Source organism: Tigriopus californicus, chromosome 5 (genome assembly GCF_007210705.1).
Source record: "Tigriopus californicus strain San Diego chromosome 5, Tcal_SD_v2.1, whole genome shotgun sequence".
In the NCBI taxonomy this organism is placed as follows: Eukaryota; Metazoa; Arthropoda; class Copepoda; order Harpacticoida; family Harpacticidae; genus Tigriopus; species Tigriopus californicus.
Genome location: NC_081444.1, coordinates 12,624,617 through 12,646,525, shown reverse-complemented (window position 1 = coordinate 12,646,525; position 21,909 = coordinate 12,624,617). Strand labels below are relative to the sequence as shown.

The 21,909-nt window shown below is 40.7% G+C and overlaps 2 protein-coding genes across 2 annotated transcripts in view; both read left to right on the top strand.

The window, feature by feature from the left end:
• Window positions 1-4,335: 4,335 nt before the first annotated feature.
• Window positions 4,336-5,902, top strand: LOC131881171 (thyroid hormone receptor beta-A-like). Its single transcript, XM_059227951.1, has one exon. It carries the CDS (start codon window positions 4,461-4,463, stop codon window positions 5,715-5,717), a length of 1,257 nt encoding a protein of 418 aa, XP_059083934.1. The 5' UTR covers window positions 4,336-4,460; the 3' UTR covers window positions 5,718-5,902.
• An 8,084-nt stretch (window positions 5,903-13,986) lies between these two features.
• LOC131880442 (putative ankyrin repeat domain-containing protein 20A2) overlaps window positions 13,987-21,909 on the top strand; it is a 48,610-nt gene continuing 40,687 nt past the window's right edge. The window contains exon 1 of the mRNA XM_059227083.1: window positions 13,987-14,714. The gene's annotated coding sequence lies outside the window, so the exon portion shown is untranslated. The remainder of the gene's footprint in view (window positions 14,715-21,909) is intronic.

Sequence of the window (21,909 nt, the reverse complement as noted above, 5' to 3'; positions counted from 1 at the left end):
GTTCGATGAAAAGCGAGAGCCGTAGGCACTTTCTTACCGCGAGTAGTAGTACTTCAACTACCACTAATTTAAAGAACTTCATATCCCTACGGTTGACATGTTCAGCACCTGATTTGGTTTGCGCAGTCTTCCACTTTAAAATGGCTTTTGTTAAGAACATGTTCTGGTGATATTTTCACAAGGTGGACAACATATATATATTTCAAAATATTGAATCGCTGCCACCTTTTGAACATGTATTCTTATCAATACATGAAGTTTTTCAAGTTCTGTTAACAATGGTTTGAAGTCGAACCAAATCAAACTTTCGTGGTTATGCAGTCTGCTGTGGAGCCAAGTCTTTTCAAGAGCCTCTAACAAATGTGCTAAGAACATATTTCGAGATGAGACTGACTTTGAATTTGAAACAGTAGCGTGATCAAATCCAAAATCTTGAACGAAGAGCGTTGCCTGTTAAGCAGATGACTTTATCAAGATTTTAAAGAGCCAACTTTCTAATGGCAAGTGCTTTGTGTACTAAAACCACCAACATACAGGAGAGGCCAAAGACCAACGCAACAGCATATCCCTTGTGAATTCTTTCTCTTCGAGAGCCGTTCTCATGATTTGGCAACTGGTTATCATTCATTTATCAATCTCGCCCCCCCCCCCCAAAAAAAAAAACTTGCCAAACGAGATCCACCATTTGTACAGTATTTATTGGGTTACCGAACTCATAAGCCAAGTGCATATAAATGCAAAAATCATTGCTCAAAACGCCTTACGATATTGGGTTGGCAACAAGTACGCCGACACCTCCCACTTAACTGAACGATTATTCATTCGGGGAATTCCAACCAAATGAGACGACTATTTATGGAACAATTCAACCCCATCTCTCTCGTCCAGATCATTGAACATCCACCCTTGCTCTTTGCATCTTAGAAGAATAGAGAATTGAGCTCAAGTTCAAATGCCGCTCTATGGCCTTCACCCTCCCCTATGAGGCGTGACTCACATCCGGACGACAGATCCGCTTCTAGACCTACGGCAATCCTTCATGCACTCATGTTTGCTCGTGCATTCCAACACCAATCTGGAATCAAAACCATGCGGTATTACCGAGGTTTTTCCTCGGGTACACTTACGCTTTGCTGGCAGCAGAAGAGATTTGACGCTGATGCAATGTTCAAGGGAGAGGGACATCCCCCATACACTTGCTATCAGTCGTCTTTGCTCTGTTAGACCAGGATGTGAATGGCGTGCATGATACGTTGTAACCAGGATCTCCATATTCTTCACCGACGTCATGTGGGTGGAGTAAAATTGGGGGAATTCCTAAGGCGCCAGATGAACTTAGATGGCGCCGAGAACGTTGAACCGCCAATCCCTCTTGAAGAAGATATCCCCGGCGTTGGGAATGTTTGCTAAAAACACTGATTGTGGAAAAAAAAATTAGAGTGCGATTTAATTGAAGTTGAGAGTAGTCAATGCAGGCAAATGGATTGATCTATCTGCCGGTTCACTCAACTCTATTAGTGATGGAAATCCCGATCTCATTGTCTGATTCCAACTCACTTTACTCCATGAGTCATCCTTGGAAATAGCATACTTCGAAGGAAGTGTAATGGAAAGGTTCTCCATAATGGATTTTAAGTGAAATCAATGTTATTTTTCGGCACTCTACTAAGATTACCATTTGAACATTATATGATATTAGGTCACTCGAACGTAGAACTATTGCGAAAGAGAATTTTTGCTTGTGATGAGTCTTTGGTCGGATTGATTTCTTGACTTCCTATTTTCTGACCCAAGCCAGAGATTGACGAGAGCCATACGTGTAGTAAATGAAATGAAATCAAACGCCGGTCACGAGCATCTCGGAATTTTTTTGATAAACAAATTCCCCTGTTTATGGTCTATAATCTGTATCCCCAGTTAGAATACCGGGTGCACCATATTATCATCTACATATTAGCAGATATTTTCGTGGCTTATCCCCTTGACCGCTTGACCGCTTTGCCTTATCCCTTCACCAATCTGAGTTGAGAATTTTGGTCGACACGGAATCTAATTGGTTCTTGGAAGGGGTCAAGCGGACAAGCGGTGAAGCGGATAAGCCACGAAAATAGCAGCTATTGATTTCAATGATCTTAATGAAGTAGAAATCATTTGTAATAAGTCGGAGAGCTTAAGAGATAAAATCAAAGTCGGGAGGCATTTATCGTAGAATTATAATTGATTTCAATCCCCCATACACTTGCTGTTGGTCGTCTTTGCTCTGTTAGACAAGGATGTGAATGGCGTGCATGATACGTTGTAACCAGGATCGGTGTATTGACAAATACACCGCCTTCAACAGCCATGCAGATCTTGGGTCTGGGGACAAAGTTGACGAAAATCTTTTGTAAGTACCCGTTGTCCCTGTCGGCCAGGCTTCACCAACTGACGCCTTCAGCTTGCCCACTTTGCTGTGGATGGTGGCACAGGCCTTGGTCTCAATATGCCCCCAGATGTTGAAATTCAGGGGTTCAGGTTGGGGCTGTTTGGGGAACAAACCAATTTCTACCAGAGCCCAAAGTTTGTTTAAGATAGGCCTGGACGTGGAGAATACCCTGGTGGTAGCAAAGAGCTTATTAATGCTGTTAACCGTGGGGTGATGAATAACAAAACTATTGGCAATTTTGATGGCGGTCTCACCTTTGTTAAGTTTGGCCACAACCCTCTTTTGCAGCTCTTCCATGTTAAAGAGGTTGTTTTGTCTATCTTTAGATATTAGACCGACAATATGCTCGAAAATGGCTGGTATTGATCACATTCACGCCATGTCTAAAAGATTGAAATTTAGCCACCCCTTCCAGACCCGCGGTTATCGGGGCCACAAACAAGTGTAGATGATAATATGGCACACCCGGTAGTTACCGTCGGCACTTAGAGAGTGGTTCGGGAAAAGGATTATTGCACGGTGCTTGATTTCAACAAATCGATTGATTTGCGCGTCAGCAATCCAGATCCCAGTGGTCTGACCATTAGATAATGAACAAGTTCTGTAGAGGGGATCCAACCCCCGTTGCTCTCTCCCTCTCTCCTTGTAATGAAATAGCCGACCAACGAGTTTGTTCAACCTACCCTGACGTGACGCGAGCACTACCATGGGGCGATTTCTGATGGTCGCACTGCAGCTAGTGGTCAATGGCTCTTTAACGTACGTTTCCAAAGTAACCAAAAGCCGGATTTCTTTCATCAACGCTCCATGAATCATTGGCGATTGGACACGGCACTCAAGATTTGAGGACTATTCTTAATCCAATATCTACCACGAAACAACGGAAAGCGGAAGTGGCAGAGTCTCCGTTTTCAATCCTCAATCAAGCCAAGCCGCTTATTAAGTGGAGATGTCATAGCGATTGACTTCAAGTGAAAGATGGATGAATCTGGAAATTCCAACAACAGGTAGCTTTGCAGAAAAACGTTCCTCGTAGGGCATGCGAGAAAAAACCCTGTCAGAAATTATATCCTGGTTGAACCTGATTGAACCAGGAAAATCCCCCGAGGTCTGGGGTGGGAGCTGACGAACCACGAAAGAATGAAAAATGAATAAAACTTTCGGAAGAATGACAATACAAAAACTTGGATTGGGCAACTTAAAGTGATGGGCAGTACATTCAAGCTTTTCAGTTAGGTGAATGAATGTGAGGGCGAAGATAGGCAAAACAGTATCAAGCACTTTCATTTTGCACTTTGATCTACTCTAGCTTAAATAATAAATGAAGATATACATTTATTTCAGGCTCAACTCCTTGAAAACGCCGATTTCACACTCTTGGCCCATTATTTAATGGGGATTGGTTTTTATCGTCGTTATCATTATCGAAATTTTGACAAGCTACGCTAGGGTGCGTGATTATATCGCGATCAGTTTCGCACATATAAGCCTGATGATTTTTGAACTTCAATTGCGTGGATCAAATAATTGAGTCTAATTTCTTTCTACTTTTTAAGTAGGTTTAGTAGCAGATCTTGAACACAATAAAAACTCGATTGGTATTTCAAGTTAGAAACAGGCATTGCCCAAAAAGTTAATACGAGGTTGGGATGGCAAAATGTGAGGAATTTGCATAAACGAAACGAGGTTAGCTCGAACTCACCCATTAACATTGAACCATTTATGATGACCGGGCACTTGATTTAATCATCACCAGCAATCATCTCAACTGTCATTTTACATAAAAATAGATGAAAACAAAGTTTGTCTTTTCAAAGAACAACAAGGAAAGGAAGTAAATAGTACAAGGGCTTTTCTTGATGATCCCCAAGTTGATTCTGTACGTTCATATTTCAACAAGTACTTTGACGGGGTTAACCCAGTAGTCGCAGCTTCGCATGGGAAGAGAGCTCAGCTCGCTCTTATCATGCTTCAAATTATCTCAACAAAAGATAATCATAAAATCAAGAGATTCAATTAGAAGAATGCTGAAAATATGGCGCAAGACAGCACCTTCGATCTCGTCCAAGAAATCGCCAATTTTATCGACAACTACGAGTTCCAAAACTCAAGGACACATCTAGACTCCGAAGGATCCTCTTCGACATCGTCAGATTCGTGGTCGCGAAGAGTCTGTCAAGTTTGTGGAGATGACGCTGGACAACACAATTATTACGGTGGTCAAAGTTGCTCCGGATGTCGTGCTTTCTTTCGAAGAATTGTCCAAAGGGAGATTCAAGCCTTTTTGACTTGCGTGGAGGGATCCCAAGAGTGTAAAATCGACAAAACTACCCGTCGCAGATGTCAATTTTGCCGTTTTCATCGGTGCTTGTCCATCGGCATGAGACCTGGTTGGGTTCTTTCGGATCATGAACGCGAACGGAGATATCAAAAAAGTTCCAGTGGATCAAAAGCGGGGTCAATGGTGTCTCGGACATCACCCAAATCTGGCCGAATGTCTTTGTTGGTACTGACAACAAATGACAACACTCACATCACAGCCCATATGAAAATGATGGACGAGCACTTCACGGCAAGCATGGATGCTGTTTGTGAGCAAAAACAGGATTTCATTAAGAAAATGGCGGTGATGAGCTACTTTGGTGGACAAAGCGATTTCGAATTCTATCAAGAGTTCTATTCACTCTGCGACAACTTCGTTTTCCAAGTTATGGGCTCTGTCCCAGAATTTCGAAGTTTGCCGCTTCAAGATCAACAAGAACTGGTCAGGGTGAATGGACAATATATGGTAGCGCTCAAATATGCTGTATCCTTATATGAAACCGATTGGTGTTTTGTCTATTTTCTCGAGAAGGCATTGAGATCTGGGAAATTTCCATACCTCAATGAGTTTGCTCAAGAACTTGACGCTTTCGGGATGTCTGAGCATAAACCCAGACTAATGTACAGTCAAGTGTTCTCGTCACCTTGGGCAGCAAGTGCAGCAGATGAGGCCAGACACTTTTCATTGGTGAATAAAATGCAATCCTGGCCACGGAAGGATAAACTTGATCCCGTGGACGATGTACAGATGAACCTTCTCAAGCTAATAATTTTGTTCTCAAGTGAATTTGTGAATCTTCAACGTCGGGATATTGTGGAACAGGCCCAAATGAAGTTCATTGGATTGCTCCAGAAGTACATGAAATTCAGATATGGGTCGGAGGCAGGTGTTCGCCTGGGAAATGGTCTCATGATTCTATCCTATGCCAAGGAGACTATCGATATTCAGAAAAGACGCATCCGAATTTGAGCAAAACTGACTCATGGTCATTGCCAAAATATCTCGCAACCTCGCAATTGGACAAATCCCAGTTAGGCAGTTGTAAAGACCTATCAAATAACTCATATGCTGGCAAATTTGATTGCTCTCAATATTTGGTCTCATCAACATCTACGCAAAATCAATTATCAGAATATACTTTATGCGTCTTACAACTTTTTTTGAAATGGTATCAAAAAAAGGAATTCAGTGAATTGTATCCGCACCAATTCCGCACATTTCGGAGTTCGTCAATTTGTTACTAATTCCACCCTCACAAAGGATGTGATGTACATGTATGTACAAAGAACTTCTTAATCAAAGAGCATTATTTTGTTTCATTGGCATATACGTTTTGACCTATTTGTAACAGTTATGGTTTCCAGGTAACGAAATATATGCCCCAAGTGTTTATTTTTTTGAAACACAAGGGGCTCAATTGGCTAAACAAACGACAACCTAAACTCTGACTTCGAAAAATTCAAACTTTACGGTAGTCTGTTTTGTTTTGGGTCTTTATCAGCTATTTTTGGAGACTGCAGAGAGTTTTTGGGAATGGCTGGTGGATACTAACATATTGGAGATAACATTACCTTTTATGTTAAAATCAAATGACCTCAAATATTTCTGATCCATTTTTGCAGCCATTAAATTAAATAAGTGAATGAAAAAAGCAGCATTTCCTGTATCTTTTCATTGCCAAGGAAGTAAACATGATGCATGCTTACAGGTTTTACTTGTAGAGCCTATTAGGATTCAGCGGCCTTACGTCACAAACTGCAAGCAAATTGTAAACAAGGGCTGTCTTTGGTTGAAAGTGCGGGTAAGCAAAGTCGAAGGAGCAATCGGAGCAATCGTAAAAGGGCGGGAAAAAATCCTAAAAGTAAAAGGGCGGGAAATTCAAACTGATCGAAAATCGTCATTTTCGAAGTCAAATTTTCACATGTTCCAGTCAATAATTTTGTCCAAAAATGTTACTACAATATGACATTTTTTAGTTCAGAATCAATCACAATTAGAATCCTTTTTGTATCATACTACTCTGTGCTAGAAGGAAAAATACGTTAAGACCAGTACCAATTTCAAGCTAATGTCGGCAAATCCCTTATGTACTGTAAACTCCAAATTGCCCCTATGCTAGATTTCAAAAGAGATTGTCGCCTCTTTCATTTAATGATTGTTTATCAAACAAAAATGAGTGGCCAAGATTAATACAAAAGAGAATGTTTACCTAACATGACTTCACTGAAGAATTGGCCAAAAGCAAAATTAGTTACCCTTAGAAAATGATGAATTTTCGAAGCTGCCGATCCCCCTATTGATAAAAAACTACATTTCAGAAATATGAAAAACTTGAAACAATCAGTGACCGTTGTGGTTTCAGATAGAAAACAAATCGATCAGTGTAGGTAGATAGTTGCCCATGGGATAGCATCACATTTACTTCGTGTACTATACCTGGATTTTGAGCCTTTTTGAAATGCTTTTAAACATGTCTACGTTGTTGATCATTTTTGGTTTGTGAACGAAATAAATATTTGTTGCCATTGCGACGGGTTTTCATACGCTAATACCTTAACAATCTTTTCCTTATTTCTAGAGCAAGAGGTGCGTCAAAATGAGGTTCGAGGAGAAATTGTGAAAGTAATAAAAGATGATTTTTCGATCACAAAAGCATCTCGTCAGAAACGAATTTCACTAAATAGACTAGTTCGAGACTCTAATTGGAATCAAAGGCTCTCGTCTACTTTGGTTTGAGTTCGAATTTGGACAAAGTCATTGGCTTGAGTTATATCAAGACTATCAGCTAAATTAGGAGCAAGCCATAAAATCCTTTATGTATCTCTTGCTTCTTTTTGTTGCTACAATCAAAAGAAATTGCTTCAAGGCCCATTCTTTATTTTATTGGCATTATCCAATTGGGTTGTTGAAGGACAAGGAGTTTGTAATTCCTTATTAGCGAGATTCCGTCCCTTAGTCTCCTTCAATTCATGAGAGTGAGCTCAGTAGGAACGATTCATGGACGATTCGGACAAGATTTACATTTTATCGAAGCTACGCCATTCTGACAAGGTCGCTGAAGGCGGCGTTGCACTTTGAGGTAAAACTGTTTGATTTATGTCATTGGAAGGTTGCATGCACATTTTTGCCCATGGTCAAAGCAACGATTCTAAATGGCTTGATCAAAATTCTTGTCAGAAATTCCTTATCTAATAAAGAATGCAATTTTGCACGGGGCGGACCTAAAAAAGTCTCACGAGTTGATAATTTGACAATGGCCCCTTTGTGCCGATTGTTATTCGTGCGCAAATGGTATCATATGTGACAGTATCATGACTCTGTATCGGTCTTGGGCAGGGTGAAGTGAGGAATGCTTTTCGGTCGGAAATAAAGATTTTTTATAAATCAAGCGTCGCCAATTCTTAAACAGTCTCATTAACGTGAATCAGGAGTGAGACTGGTCAATGTAGATTTGTTAAATTTAATAGAGAGCCCCTCATAAAATTGTGAGTTATGGCAAAAAATTCAAGGAAAGAAGTGCACAAATTAAAATCAGATTGTGTTATTCGAGACTTAGATAGGGAAATGTGTAATTTCAATTGCATGAATGAAATCTTACATTGAATTTGCGTTAGGGAAAGTTGTGCCACCCTAAAGTTTGAGTAGTTTTACCTCCGTCTACTAATGGGTTGAAAAGAAAGCGATTTTAGAAGTTAATAATAACCATTGGTTTTTGACTCTATGTTAGGGAGCAGTCGAGAGTCTTCAAAAGAATTGCCCTTTTTAGTGACGTCCTTAAAAGAGCTTGACTTACTTGTTTTATTGGTTTTTTTATTCTCCACAATGTCTCTAATTCGTATCTTCGAGAGGAGCAACGTGCAACGCCAAACGAATTTTAGGAGTAGATTTTTAAGTAACAATAAAAATTCGGAAAGATCAAAATTGGCTTTTTCAAATTGTTTCTTAAACGAACAAAGTCATGTTTCATCGAGAGTTGATACAAATCTATCGGAAGGTGTTGGTTTCAATATCTTTAATGATATTGGATCATGATACTTTTCTAAATTCTCCCTCCCCTAAATCACCCAAAACAGAAAGCCGTACTACAATACTCCTTGAATGTCCCTGCCTTCGCATGGCTAATTAAGCATACGTTTTATATTCAGACATGTTTAAGTGGTACTGTTGGTATTTCTTTGGTTATATCCCATGGTTTTCACAATAATTTGTTTTGATTTAGAAATATTGCAATGCTGAAATTAGAGGGATGAAGATTTCAATGTTTGAATGTGTTCTATTTTCTGATGATCTTTATGATGGTTGTGCACACTTTTTAGGTATCAATACCATCAATGCTCTAACAGCCACAAAGACAGATAAAATGTTAGGAAAATAGTTTACTTGTCACACATAGAAATGACTTGTGACCTTCTCTCTGTGCCTTGTGGCAACTAAAACTGGCGATGGTTTCGCTGAAAGATAAATGCGTTTTTCTAGGTTTTATTTTATTCATGACTAACCTTTTTAAACTTTGTTCTTGTGCACCAAACCAAAAAAAGCGAAAAAAAATATGAATCAAATAACTACCACAAGTCAAAATTAGTTAGAAACAGGATTCTTAAATAACTAATATTATAGACAAACCCTACTTGCAACACTACTTGCGAGTTTGTTACTCGTTACAATTAATTTTACTACAATTTTAGATGAACAATATTTCAGGCTTCTTGCCTCATTAAGACCACATTTTGCTAAACTATTGAAATTATTTTTGTTTCAAACACTAAAATATATAGTTTTCTTGCCAACATGTTATGCTAATGAGGATTGGTAATGTTTATTTGCTTAGCATTAGTGATGGGAAGGGGGCCTCTGAGGTCTCAAGCTTTGAATAGAAAACCAGGGTGAGACCCGATCCAGAGAGTCTTGAATCCAGCTGAAACCCAGCCTTCTTACTACCAGTTTTGCCATTTTGACTCCAAAATTGAAAAGTAAAATTAATTAATGCGCTGCATTTATGTATGTAAGTTAGCACTGCATTCCTCTCATTCTTGGCCATGCTCCCTTGGCTAAGCCCGTGGAAATGCAAAATACGAAAAAAATCTTTTCCAAATATGAACTAATTCAACAGTGCCAATCTTCTGGGGAAAACATGCCTCATGCCTTCAAGTCAAAATAAGGACAACACTTATATGTATTGTACAAAACACGTCAAGTTCGTTTTATTTCGACTTTTTGGGAGACTCCTAACGCCTTGCATTTACGATGAAGCCATAAAATGAATTTTTCGAAGGCAATATAACTTGATCAAACACATTTTGAACCTTAGACGTGATTGATCTGACCAACTAAATCTTGAATAAGATGCAGCTAAAATATTAGCCAATAATGGGACCTGTCTTTATTCGAAATTGATTGGATCTACGATCATTTGGTAGAGGGTTGATCATTTTTTTTTTGGGATTACCATAACTAAATAAATCAAGAAGTGCTTAAAAAGTTGCTTGGCACCACCGGAGAAAGGAAAACAAGGTTAACCGTACTTCGCTGAAAGTTTTTTCTCCTTCCCCATTGTTTTACGTGTTTTCCTATGCCTACACTCCTTTTGACATATCGAGTCTTCAAGTGGGATTTTCTTTAAACAACAAAACATCTTGTTGTAATGCACCGACAAAATTTTAGAAATAGTTAGTATCTGGAACTAAGAATGATTTTATAGTCAGTCGAAACATTTCATTACTGTTTTGTTCTTGTTCTGCTACCTTGCTGCGCACTAAAGCTCTAGGGAGAGACTTGTCACTCCAACGAGCCATTACATCTTTTTTAAGTAATGGTTGTGTAACGAATTACTATTTTTGACTAATGTAACTGTAACTGTAATTCGTTCCTTTTCTTGAGGAAAGACTAATGCCCTGATATTTCATATAAACAAGAGTATTTCCATAAGCTTTGAATTTTATCTAAAATGAATGCGCAACTAGTCAACCAAATCGGAATGATATTTCAATTTGTCAGACATAAAATTTCGATTAATATCAAAAGTGATTTCGACTGAAAATAGATTAGCCTCATGGCAACCCTGTTCATGATCGATTGTTGTGGCAAAATTCAAACTCCATCAGACTCAATTGAGTGATATTTCTTGATTAGTATCTTGTATACCAATGTAAAATCTCCTTCCCAGCATGTCAAGGATACAGTCAGACTTGAAAACGATTTGAAAACGTATGCAAATACAATAAAAAATGTTTTAAAGGTGTCAAAGGTTTTCGATATTTTGACCATTTTCTACCATTTTCTGCCACCTTTTTGGCATGATTTTGTGCCATTTTCTGCCAGGTGTTAGAAAATGCTCTGTAATAATTTCTCATCCCTTGTTGACATTGATTAACGCAGGAGAAATAGCTCGGCCTGACACCTTATTGTCAAACTACCAACATGTGTTCAAAACAATGTCTCAAGTAGCTTGGTCGGAGCAAGGACAGTAAAGCAAGTAAACGCCATTTTTTTGTGATCGCCAAACCTTTCCACCCATGTAAGGCCTAAACTTTTGATGCTGAAATTTTTGAATGTCAATTATTGGCATAATTATTGAACAAAATATGTGACTAATATCATTTTCGTAACCATTGATGGTATCTACTTAAAACCAGGCATGTAAATATACTTAAAATGACTTTAAACATGTCTTAAAGTACAACAACTGAAAAGTGCTAGTTAGGTTTTCTTGATAAAGCAAGAATTTGCTCTAAACACAATCAGTCAATACTCCTTTGCTAATAATATTATTTCTAGAAAATTGTTTCAGAAACATCTTGACCAAATTTAAAGTAATTTGGTGGACTGTAGTAGACATACTGTAGCTCTGAGCTACATATTGTTCTTTAAACTCATTTGTATGCTTCATAATCATGGAATAATATGTCTTAAGAGATGCGGCACCTCTTTTATTTGACTATTTTGGTATTTTTGATGCTTTTGCAAGAAAAAACAATTTATGCGAGTCCAACGTTCAAATTCCTCTCTTTAGAGTTCCTGGCCAGAGTGACATTTCTCCCAGGCCCTCCTAGCCCTCTATTTTCAGCTTTAGAAATCAAACAAGCCATAAACCCATTGGCTCCCTGAGTTCAGAACCTTATTTTTAGAATCAATTAACTTTGGAAATGCGTTCAATGTCAACCCCCATTGCAGGCGTATTGGAACAAAAAAAAAATCTCAGAGTGGCATATCTTTGCCTAGAACTCTATTTCGCACTACTCTGACATTTAGCTGATGATACAAGAGCAAAGATTTGTAGACGGTTGATCGTGGACAAACAAGAAAAAATAAGCTAGAGTTTGGACAACAAAACGAGACTAAAAGCAAACGTTGAAAATCGCCCAAAAACGTTGATACCTAGATTCGACTGGCTAGCTATTAAAGGGAATGTCTCTTTACCATTCGACTAAGAAATAAAGTTGAGGCGCCTTCGTCATTGTATTTCGGTGGGCAGGTTGCTACTTTAGCAATAATTTTCCCTCGTCAGTTTTTAAGGTGCTAGAGTTCATGTTGAAATCGTGCACCTATAAGGAGCATGTATAAATAAGGCAACTTTTTTAACAACAACATATTGTGTTTGTCTCAAACTTTAGATCCCTCCATTTGGTACGTTATGTATATAACCGTATACAATGAGCGAACTTAGCAAACTAAATCTCCCAATTTTTGCGATGTTCCCTTTGAACACTTTTTGCATGGCACATTCGTAATAAATGAACCAGTCGCTCATTTTGTGACCTTTCATCTGTTCTCTGAGTAATTGTGGTTATATATCAAATTGCTCAATAGCCTTTAAATGAGTAACAACGATAAGGATAAACGATAGCTAGTGTACATTAATATTTGATACGCTCACTTTCCTTTCCTTTCTGAAATACATCTATCTATCTTCCTTCAAAATCAATCGCCCAAAAATACCACCCAACTCACATAGTTTTCGATATGAATGATTATCAACTTTCAGGCTATCAACACTTCAGGGACCTTTATCATCCCAACAACTGAACGCTTGTTTTTTGACGTGTTCCATTCTTTAGAGCTTGATATTCGCTCTATTTCCTCGATTCTTTTAAGGTCAATCAAGCTCATCGAGTGCCCCCCAATGTCGCAATTACTTTCCGATCGGAAAAGGGTGGAAAAGGAGTCAAGCACTCGCGTCCGTCTCTTGCTCCATCGGGCGGATCATGGAATCAATAGCAATTTTCACTTTTGCCCGTCTCTTCCAAAACTTCCTCTCAAATTTTTTCCGTCCTCTCTGGTCCTCTCCGACGAGTTCCTCCAAGAATGTACGAACAACCACTTGATGGGAGAAAACCGTGTTGGCCAATCCTGGGTGGCCAAGTACCAAGGTATTATCCCACTCTCCAATCACTGTCATCGGAAGTGACCATCCCGCCATTCAGGCTGCTGTTTGATCCTGATCCTACGACCAATATTGATGACTCAGGAGGTCAATTCAAAGTGTGCTTTATGGCATCCACATGTCGGATTAACCTTGGGAATCTTTCCAGATCAAGTTGCCGCATGCATTGTCGATTGCGGTTCTTGTTGTTGGTGTGTACGTACACATGTGTGGTATGAACTAACACTTGATTGAGTTCCTGGCAATTTTCCTTTTTTCTCTCCTTTGGTTCGTCGAGGTGGCCGATGGCATTCGTTGTCTTCTGTGTCTCCTTGTGAATCCTCCACATCATTCTCTTCAAGGCGTGATCATCCAGAGTCACTCGCTACATTCAGTACATTCTTCCACTTACCACGTTCATGTTCACTTTTCCATTTTACTCGGATTTTCCAATATTGATAACGAAAAGCCATCGCACGCCAAGCCAAAAAACCAAACTTCTCCGGGCCATTCTACGCTCGAGACTTGAGGATCACATGGTTTGACGGAACGTAGTGTCTGTGAGTGGATGTAGTACATGTACACATGGTACGAACGTTCGAGGATCAAGCCACGCCATGCCGTGAATGGTTAGACCGAGGCCTGAATGCTGGATGGGTTTAAGGGGGAGAGACGTGCCAGGAGGTCTCTCTCTGGTTCTTCTCTGCTCTTGACGGTGGTTTCCTCACTCGTTGGCGCATACCGTTGGCCTTTTCCGCACTTCGATCGCCGGTTCGTTCGCTCGTTCGCTCGCTCGCTCGTTCTTTCACGCCTCGCTCTTCCAGCCTGCAGTTGCTCATGAAACATCATTGTGGAGACATTTCCTCCCAAGAGTGTTTTATTGTGTGTGACCCCAATACCCAATATGCGACCGGTGTCGATTGCAACAATTGCAAGATCAAAGTAGGCCCTTTTTATCGGATTGCCTGGCTTGTTAATGTTGAGAATATATGGCAAGGTGAATCACCATGTGAGTCATGTGTAGCTACGAATGGAAGTGTTCATGTTCCTTAGTGCTGTTTTTTTTCGTTACCTGAAAGTAATTATTGCAGTTTTTAGACCTGATTGAAGACACCTTGCTGGTGGCAAAGACCACCAAGAGTTGGTCCGTCACGTTGTTGGATGTTGTTTCAAGATTATTGACGGAGTTCTAGTGAGTGACAGTTCACCGCATCCACGTTTTTAAGCGTAAGACAAACAATCCTCATCCGAAGGCCTCAACTTTTGACAGTTTTTCAGGACTCGAAGAGAGGCTACAAAAAAATCAAGATCATTTGTAAACTTTGTTTGCTTCGTATTTGAAGTGACAAAAACTTCTTTGACAGACTATTATTAGCCAACAACTGTGATTGCTATCTTTCGTGTGGAGAGCATTGTTTTGCACAATCCTCGTGCAAAAAAATCCACCGAAGGTGTAAAATACGGACTTCAAGCTCCAAGTGGAAGATAAGCATCAACCGGTGTTGAAACAGAAAAAAAAAACTTTATTTTTTGGGAGGACTAAGTGAATTTCCCATCTTATCTGTGGACACGCCCCAACAGTGAAAACAAACTTGATTTCTCGAAAGGTAAGACACCTCTTGTCGTAATTGCAACGATAATATTGGTCCAGTTCCGAGCTCAGCGCTCTCAATGTGCCAAGAAAGAAACTCGTGAACAGATGGAGAGAAAGAACGACTTTTTGCAAGAAAGAACGAATTCAAGCCAATCTGAAATAATTGGAGAGTTGCTTGCCACTTCAAGAACCACTTGAGGCAGCATCAAACTTGACTAGCACGTAGATTCGCCATTTACGTCTCAAGAGCAAAATCTATCCATGACTTGCTAAACGTGTAAAATTTTGTACTGAGCGGACCATCTCTATTCTGACTTGGACTTGTTGAGAAGTCGAGGACGTACGTACAATACCTACAGTGCTGCCAAGAGAAGCATCTCATCCTCGTCAGCAGCGAGGCCAGCGAGCAAAACAAAATTGAAAGAAAGATTCATGAGAAGTTGGCATGCACGATCTTGCTCAAGACCATTTGAAAAAGTTCGACCTAGTAGTAGCTTGGTTGACTTCCTCCTGGATGCTGAGGGGTACCATAACCACGTACCGTTCAAACTGATTCGATTCAATAACAATATTATACAGAAGCCGAACTTCCTATCCGACAACCAGCCAACTTGCCAAGCATCCATCTGTATTGCTTGTTCCATGGTCAAAACAAGCGTGCAAAAAAACTTGCTTAGGATACAACTGAATCGAGAATGGGAAACAAATCAACTCGACCGGGTTAAAACCTTGAACGGCCTCAACTAATACATATGTCTCGAATTAGACGTGAGATTAATGATATGATCGCATAGGAACCTGGAAGCTTGTGGCCGATATCCTTTGAGTTTGCCCTGAGCTTTGATATTCTTTTTCCAATGATCTGTGGGAAGCAATGATTCTGTCATTTCAGAGATGGCTTCAAATCTGAGATTTCTTTCCTCAATACGTCCAACTTGATTATGAGGTGAAATTGGGAAGTCCATCTCAGGAATTTGTGCACGGTTCATGAAGTCTGTATACGAGTAAAAACGCCTGAAAAGGATCTCGAAGCAAATCCATTAAAGCATTCATTCCATCCACAAAAACCACGCTCATTTTCACGATTGGTTTTTGGTCCCCCCCCGTATTCAATGATCACAATCGGTGGGCACGAATGACAACCAGGAAGAGGACTCACCACGGTATAGCGCACAAACGCACACGCCACAGAAATCTCAATCTCAATCTCAATTGACACACAAAAAAGCTGAAAAATTTCACCTTCATGCATGGACAAATCAAAGAAACTTTTCTCTTTGAATTTCCCTCGGAAATCAATTGTCACCTGATCGACAGCTGCCTTCTTTTTTCCATCCATTTCCCAAGCAGAGTTGTTTTTTAAGGAGCCAGATTTGGCTTGACCAAATTCCGTTGGACCCTCAAGGGAAGGGCTGATATAAGGTACGACTTTTGTTTTTAATTTCGAGTGCTGCTTACCTTGTCAATGTGACTTTAGCCTAATCGTTGACTTACCTTGTCATTTTTGTTAAGCACGGGGTTTGAAGGCACACGAGGAACTATTAAAACGGTTTGGTTATATAGGGATTCGCTGATGTTCATTTTAATTTAGAGGAGCTGAAAAATGGAGGAAATGTAGTCATTGCGAGGTGAGTTTCGGTTCATATAATTCGTGCATTTAATGATCTTTTGTTTCTGCCTTTGAGGCACACTCACCAAGAACCGGGTGTACTATCAGGATACTTCATACTTAACTCTTTAAAGCTCAGAATCTCGTCGTCAATGGGAACACCCAGTGCGAGCCACTTCATAAACACGCATGAAAGTCAAGAGCTTAACGAATAAATTCACAACCTTCGTCTCACATTACAAGCAAAATTTCTGTCACGGCCAAGCAGGAACCTCTCCGAATATGGACAAATCAGGGGGGGGGGGAATGGATTCAATATCTCGTTTGCCAAGAGGCCTCATTTGACTGTCGCATGGCGTCATTACATCCTTTTATGGCCACCCTATTCCAGCTTTTAGTTCCCGGGTTAGTTCCTCCTCCCTCCTCCTCCCCAGATTTTCTTCAACGTGCCTTACAAACTAGACCAGGAAATTGTGTTCAGAAATGGATATCCTGCCCACAAACGCTCAAAGTAGGGCAAAAAATGGTACAAGTGAGGGCTCTGAGCCCCTTGACTGACATTGACATTGAATCCATCATTGAAAGTCGTTTGGTTTCCCAGGTTTAAGAGAAGAGTAAGAGAGAATACCTACTGATTGCCGATAGCCACGGATCCTTGGGTCTCTTTCAGGATTCAATCAAGCAATCCACACGATTGGTCCAATGACGCAATCTCACACCTTTTCCCCGCTTGCAGAACATTTGAATAATTGTTTTCCTCAAGCCCATCAAGCCCAGAAGCTTTTGAAGCTCTTCGGGGCCCCTTCCCAACACTCCTCATGATCTGTAGAGATGCACTCGGCCATGATGGTGACGCAGATAATGATGAGTAGGGGGGATATTGTGATTCAACCACATACACACCAACTTTCACTCAAAAGGCTGAAATTCTAATGTAATTAAAGTTCAATTTATCCGTGTGATCACTATCTTGCCTCCTCGTTCGTTCGTCTCCTCGAAACGGTCCGCGTCCATGGATGCCGAAGAACGAACGAAGAGTGTGAGTTCATTTTCATTCTTCGAGAATGAAGCTGCATTTCCACTTCGAGCAAAAAAAAAATGCAAAAAAACCGCGAGAAAGAGACCATGTTTCCTTGTGGAATTGGAGTGAAAACTAATTCCATGATTGAAATAATGATGCCGAATTGAGTCGATTAACCTTATTTATTAGGTTTGGCCTTGTTTGGTGACGCCTAATGGAGATGGCATAAAATTGCTTTACACACCAATAAAACGGACTCAAACAACTCTTAAAACCCCACAATTACCTCTCGATTCGATTTGGACAGAGAAAAACGTGAAGTTTGCGAAATTCGAGCCTCACCTCCTCGCCTCTTGCACGAAAGTTTGTGTACGATTGTGAAAGTTGTGATTTGGTCTGTTCAAACCAATTATTCACGGATGTTAGAGACATGTCGCGACCACAAACTGTACAAACACAAACATTCCAAGGCTTATCATCGTCATTTCTGACGAAACACCCGAACACTAGTACCTCAGACTGACTCATTTCACAATTGAATTGAGGAACAGAACGAAATGTATTCTCTAGTCACGTTAATGATAACGGACATGCTCTCAGTTGCGGACTAAACCCGAGTCATGCAAACATTTCCACACTTTTAGTTGCCGTTGTGATCAACGGCTAGTTGGCGAAACCTTTCAATGCATCCTGGGGGTTGTTGTGATAGTGACCAAACTTGGTTGAGGCATCGGTTTGGGACGGTTGGTTTGATGGCCAAGCTTTTAAAATTCCTTCTAAATATCGGACCATTAGGCGTTTGTTCAAACAAATTTCTCCAATTGTGCACGCTTCCATGAGTCTTTTTCTACCTTCGACTGACTATTCATAGGCCGTGGACCTCTCAAGTCATGGACAAACCGTGTCGATCCGGCCCAGCCCGGCGGTTGATCTGTGCAGAAAGTAGTCCATTGCGTGAACACGATCTCACCCTTGCCGAAAAACATACACATTCACTCACAAGTATCGATAGTTTATGGTCTCGCTCGGGCGAGATGCTAAATTCATGGTTTCATATCAACCCGTCTGACGCTTCATTCACACATGGCTTCTAAAAGAACCGAAATTGACTTCGGAGTGGGAGCATCAAAGATGACAAGACGATGATCTCGGTCTTTTTGGTTGACTGCCGGAGTAGATTTGTAGTATTATACTCTACACTCCATGGTCGTCTTACCTTGAGGGTAGGAAATTTCGACTCGTATCTCAGATATTGACGACTCGGATCGGTTCAAGTAAGCTAGGTTTTTTTTATCGGGTCGCTTTATCTGAGTGGAAGTTATACGTTCTTGCCTACTCGACACACACAAAAACGCATTCATTCCCATTGACTTTGCTATCACTTGGTGGAATCTATGAGATTTTTTCTTCCTCCAAAGACCCTGAAAAGACTGTGAACGCACGTTGTTATTGTTGTTATTGATGTTGTTTCTGTTGTTATTGTTGACATAGAAAAATCCAAATGGAATCTCTATCATTAAAGAATGGAAATCCAACTTCTTATTCCTTCCCTCTTTCGCCTCGGAGACAAAAAATACAATCTTGTCAACGGGACACAGAAATCCGCATTACAAATATTCCGTGTTAGAAAGAAGGCTGTTGCCAAAACCGGTTTGGAGCAGACAATGATCAGGAGTGATCCTATCTTCAGTGAATCTTTGATTGAAACTGACATGGTCGGCCTTGTTCAGGAGGGGTGATCTGGTTCTTGGGATCGAAAAAACAGCAACTACTTTATGGCTTCAATTAAACCATGAATACTTACTGCTCCCAGAGACTCTCAGTCAACCATGGAAAGAGATCATAATGAAGTAGATGACGGAGACTCCCGTGATGGACCATCTCGTATTGATTGGATTTTTGAGTGAAATTCTCGGCCGGACCACATCCCGAGAAATCTCATGAACAAGCCGGTTCTTATCAAGATGATGGACCATTACTGGGGGAAACTGTTAGAAATTGAGCTTCATTCAAAATGGCAAGTCTCTTTCTCACTTGAAAACCCGCCGGTCAAATTCACCTGAAATGTTTTGGATTTCATTACATGTATAAAAAACGGTGCTTGGACGAACGAAGGAGTGTGCTATAGAAAACTGCTTCGAGGCCTCTTGAAATGAGCCATAAAAGTCCCAAAAGCCGCGGCATGCAGGCATCAAGATCGGATGATTTAGCAAAAAAGTCGCTTTCATGGTCTGGTGTACGAAGAAATCATGAGAGGCATTTGGATTGGGATTAGTCGCTTCAGATTTCTCAAAAGTGCCCATTTGTCATGATTCCACTTAGAGAAAACTGCCTGGCTAAAACAAATGTTGTTCTGACGATCCTGGTCTCTTTGTGCGCCAAATTCACCATGGATGGAAAACCCATACCAGAGCTTCGGTTTGTAGAAAGATCAGGTTTACTCCAATATCGAAGTGGTCGAATGCAATCCCCGGATCTCAAGTTCAATTAACCTGAGGGTCCTCTAGGCCAAGAAATCAAATGGCTCTGGCATTACACAATCTGGATTTGTTTCCCCTTGGTCGTTTCTGAAGCCACTCAAGTGGATCTAAACATGACAGAGCACGATGAAACAATTGGTTAACGAGCTCACTTTGTCATTTTGAATTCAGGGTCTTTGGCCAAACATAACAATCGAATCATAAACACAAACGCCCAGAAACAGTAGTGCTCTGTAATTAACGGAACCATGTAGCATCCAAAGTGACTACGTAAGCAAATCGAATCGTTCCTCATTGTTCAATGCTTAAGCAATGGTGGAGCAAATAAATGCAAAACAAAAATCTATCCTTGCCTCACGTCTTGAACGGTGGATTTGCATTTCTTTAATCTTCCTCTCGTGCATCATTAGTCTTGATTCAGTTCAAGAATTTGATCAACAATTACTTTGATTGCCCTGGATGGGCGGGTCTTCGAGCGTGCCTTGTTAAATGCCCGGGCTTGTCTTTGTTCTCGTTGTGAATCATTTGTCAAACTTAGAATTCAGACTCGCTCACACGAGCAATCGTGGAAACAGACCCATGGAAGAGCCCGGGCAAAGACCTCATTACCAATGCCAAACAGTGCCTTCTTTATCGTGGATCGCTCTTTTGCGAGTAATGCAGAAAAGTGACCTTAAGTGGATATTTGCCCGAGATAAGCGCAGAGACATCGCTCATGCTCCATGAACTTCACGTTTGACATATGTCCCATTTGGAAGCGCGTCTTCGTCATTTGGGGGTTCATAGCCAGGACTTGAAAGTATATAATAATAATCGCCCCGACAATTCCGACAAACGAGCCCTTGAGTGGAACAACCAAGGATGAGATGAGAGCAATCGAGTCTGTAGGTGAAGTGTCAGAGCACCTCATAGAAGATGGTGCAAGCTCAACTGAATCACGCCGAAGTAGATCATCTTTGAGCGAGGCCGAATTTTAAACAAGGTCCTCAAAACCATTAAGTCCCTATCTGGTAATGTTTTATGGCTATAAACATAGAGAGTCGAGACTCGGCCAACTTTGGGTCGGCCACGTCAGAATCGGGTTTATACGCAAGCGGTTTTTTTCCGGCCAAGCTTGAGGGGAACCCTCTGAATTGAATTGTTGCAAGTTTATGCCCCCTTGGAAAAGATTGCCATGGTTTGAGTGAAGTCAAAGAGGGACCTCCCGATATGATCTAGGGACCCGCAACAAATGCTGACATGGTATGCTACGAGCTGAATTGCCGGAGGAGCTATATACCGGTAAGTACAATACAACCAACCCATTTGGCAACAAGCCCAATGCTACGGAGCTGTTGGCAATTTGGCAAGAATTCTGGGTGAGCATAGTCAAGACAGCTAAAGGCATGGAAGGTTTTAATGACCCTCAATTGAAGACTTTACATCTTGGGAGAGTATAAACTAAGAAACATGGGAGATGGAAACCAGCGTCAATGAGTTTCTGTATCAAATGATGATGCCAAATGTAGCAACATACCTCCACGTGAAGAAAATTCAGAGGTGTCTTTTTGCCCATTTTTTCGACGTCGCAGCCAGGAAAGGAAAGTTGAGGGCACTTTCGTCCAAATCGCTCATGCTCGTTCATTTTTTTAAGGGCAAGTGTCGGACGAGACTCCGGGGTCCTTATTTAATGAACTTGGGAGGGCTTCAAATATGGCGGCATGTTTGGACCCCGATGAGTCAAGTCGTTCAAACATGGTCAAGCTTTGATGACCTTCCAGTTTGGCACCGTTCATTAATTCTGATGAATAATCTTCCTTGCCTCCATCCTCACCACCAACTATCCTCGTCATTCAGCTAGCCAGCCTCTCTACTTTATCCCCTAGGTGGAAAGAACCCAAACAGATAATCCCGGTTAACCACGGTATCCAATCAACCATTGGGAGGGTTTGGGCTGGTTAATCATTGGCGATCTGTAACACATAATGCTTTGATCATTTTTTGATCAAGTTTGATCAATTGAAGTACCATATGTTCAAGTCTAAAAAGTTTATTAAAAAACATGGACAAAGATGGAGAGCCACTCGTGTATAGGAAGTAATGAAAAAACAGCATATGT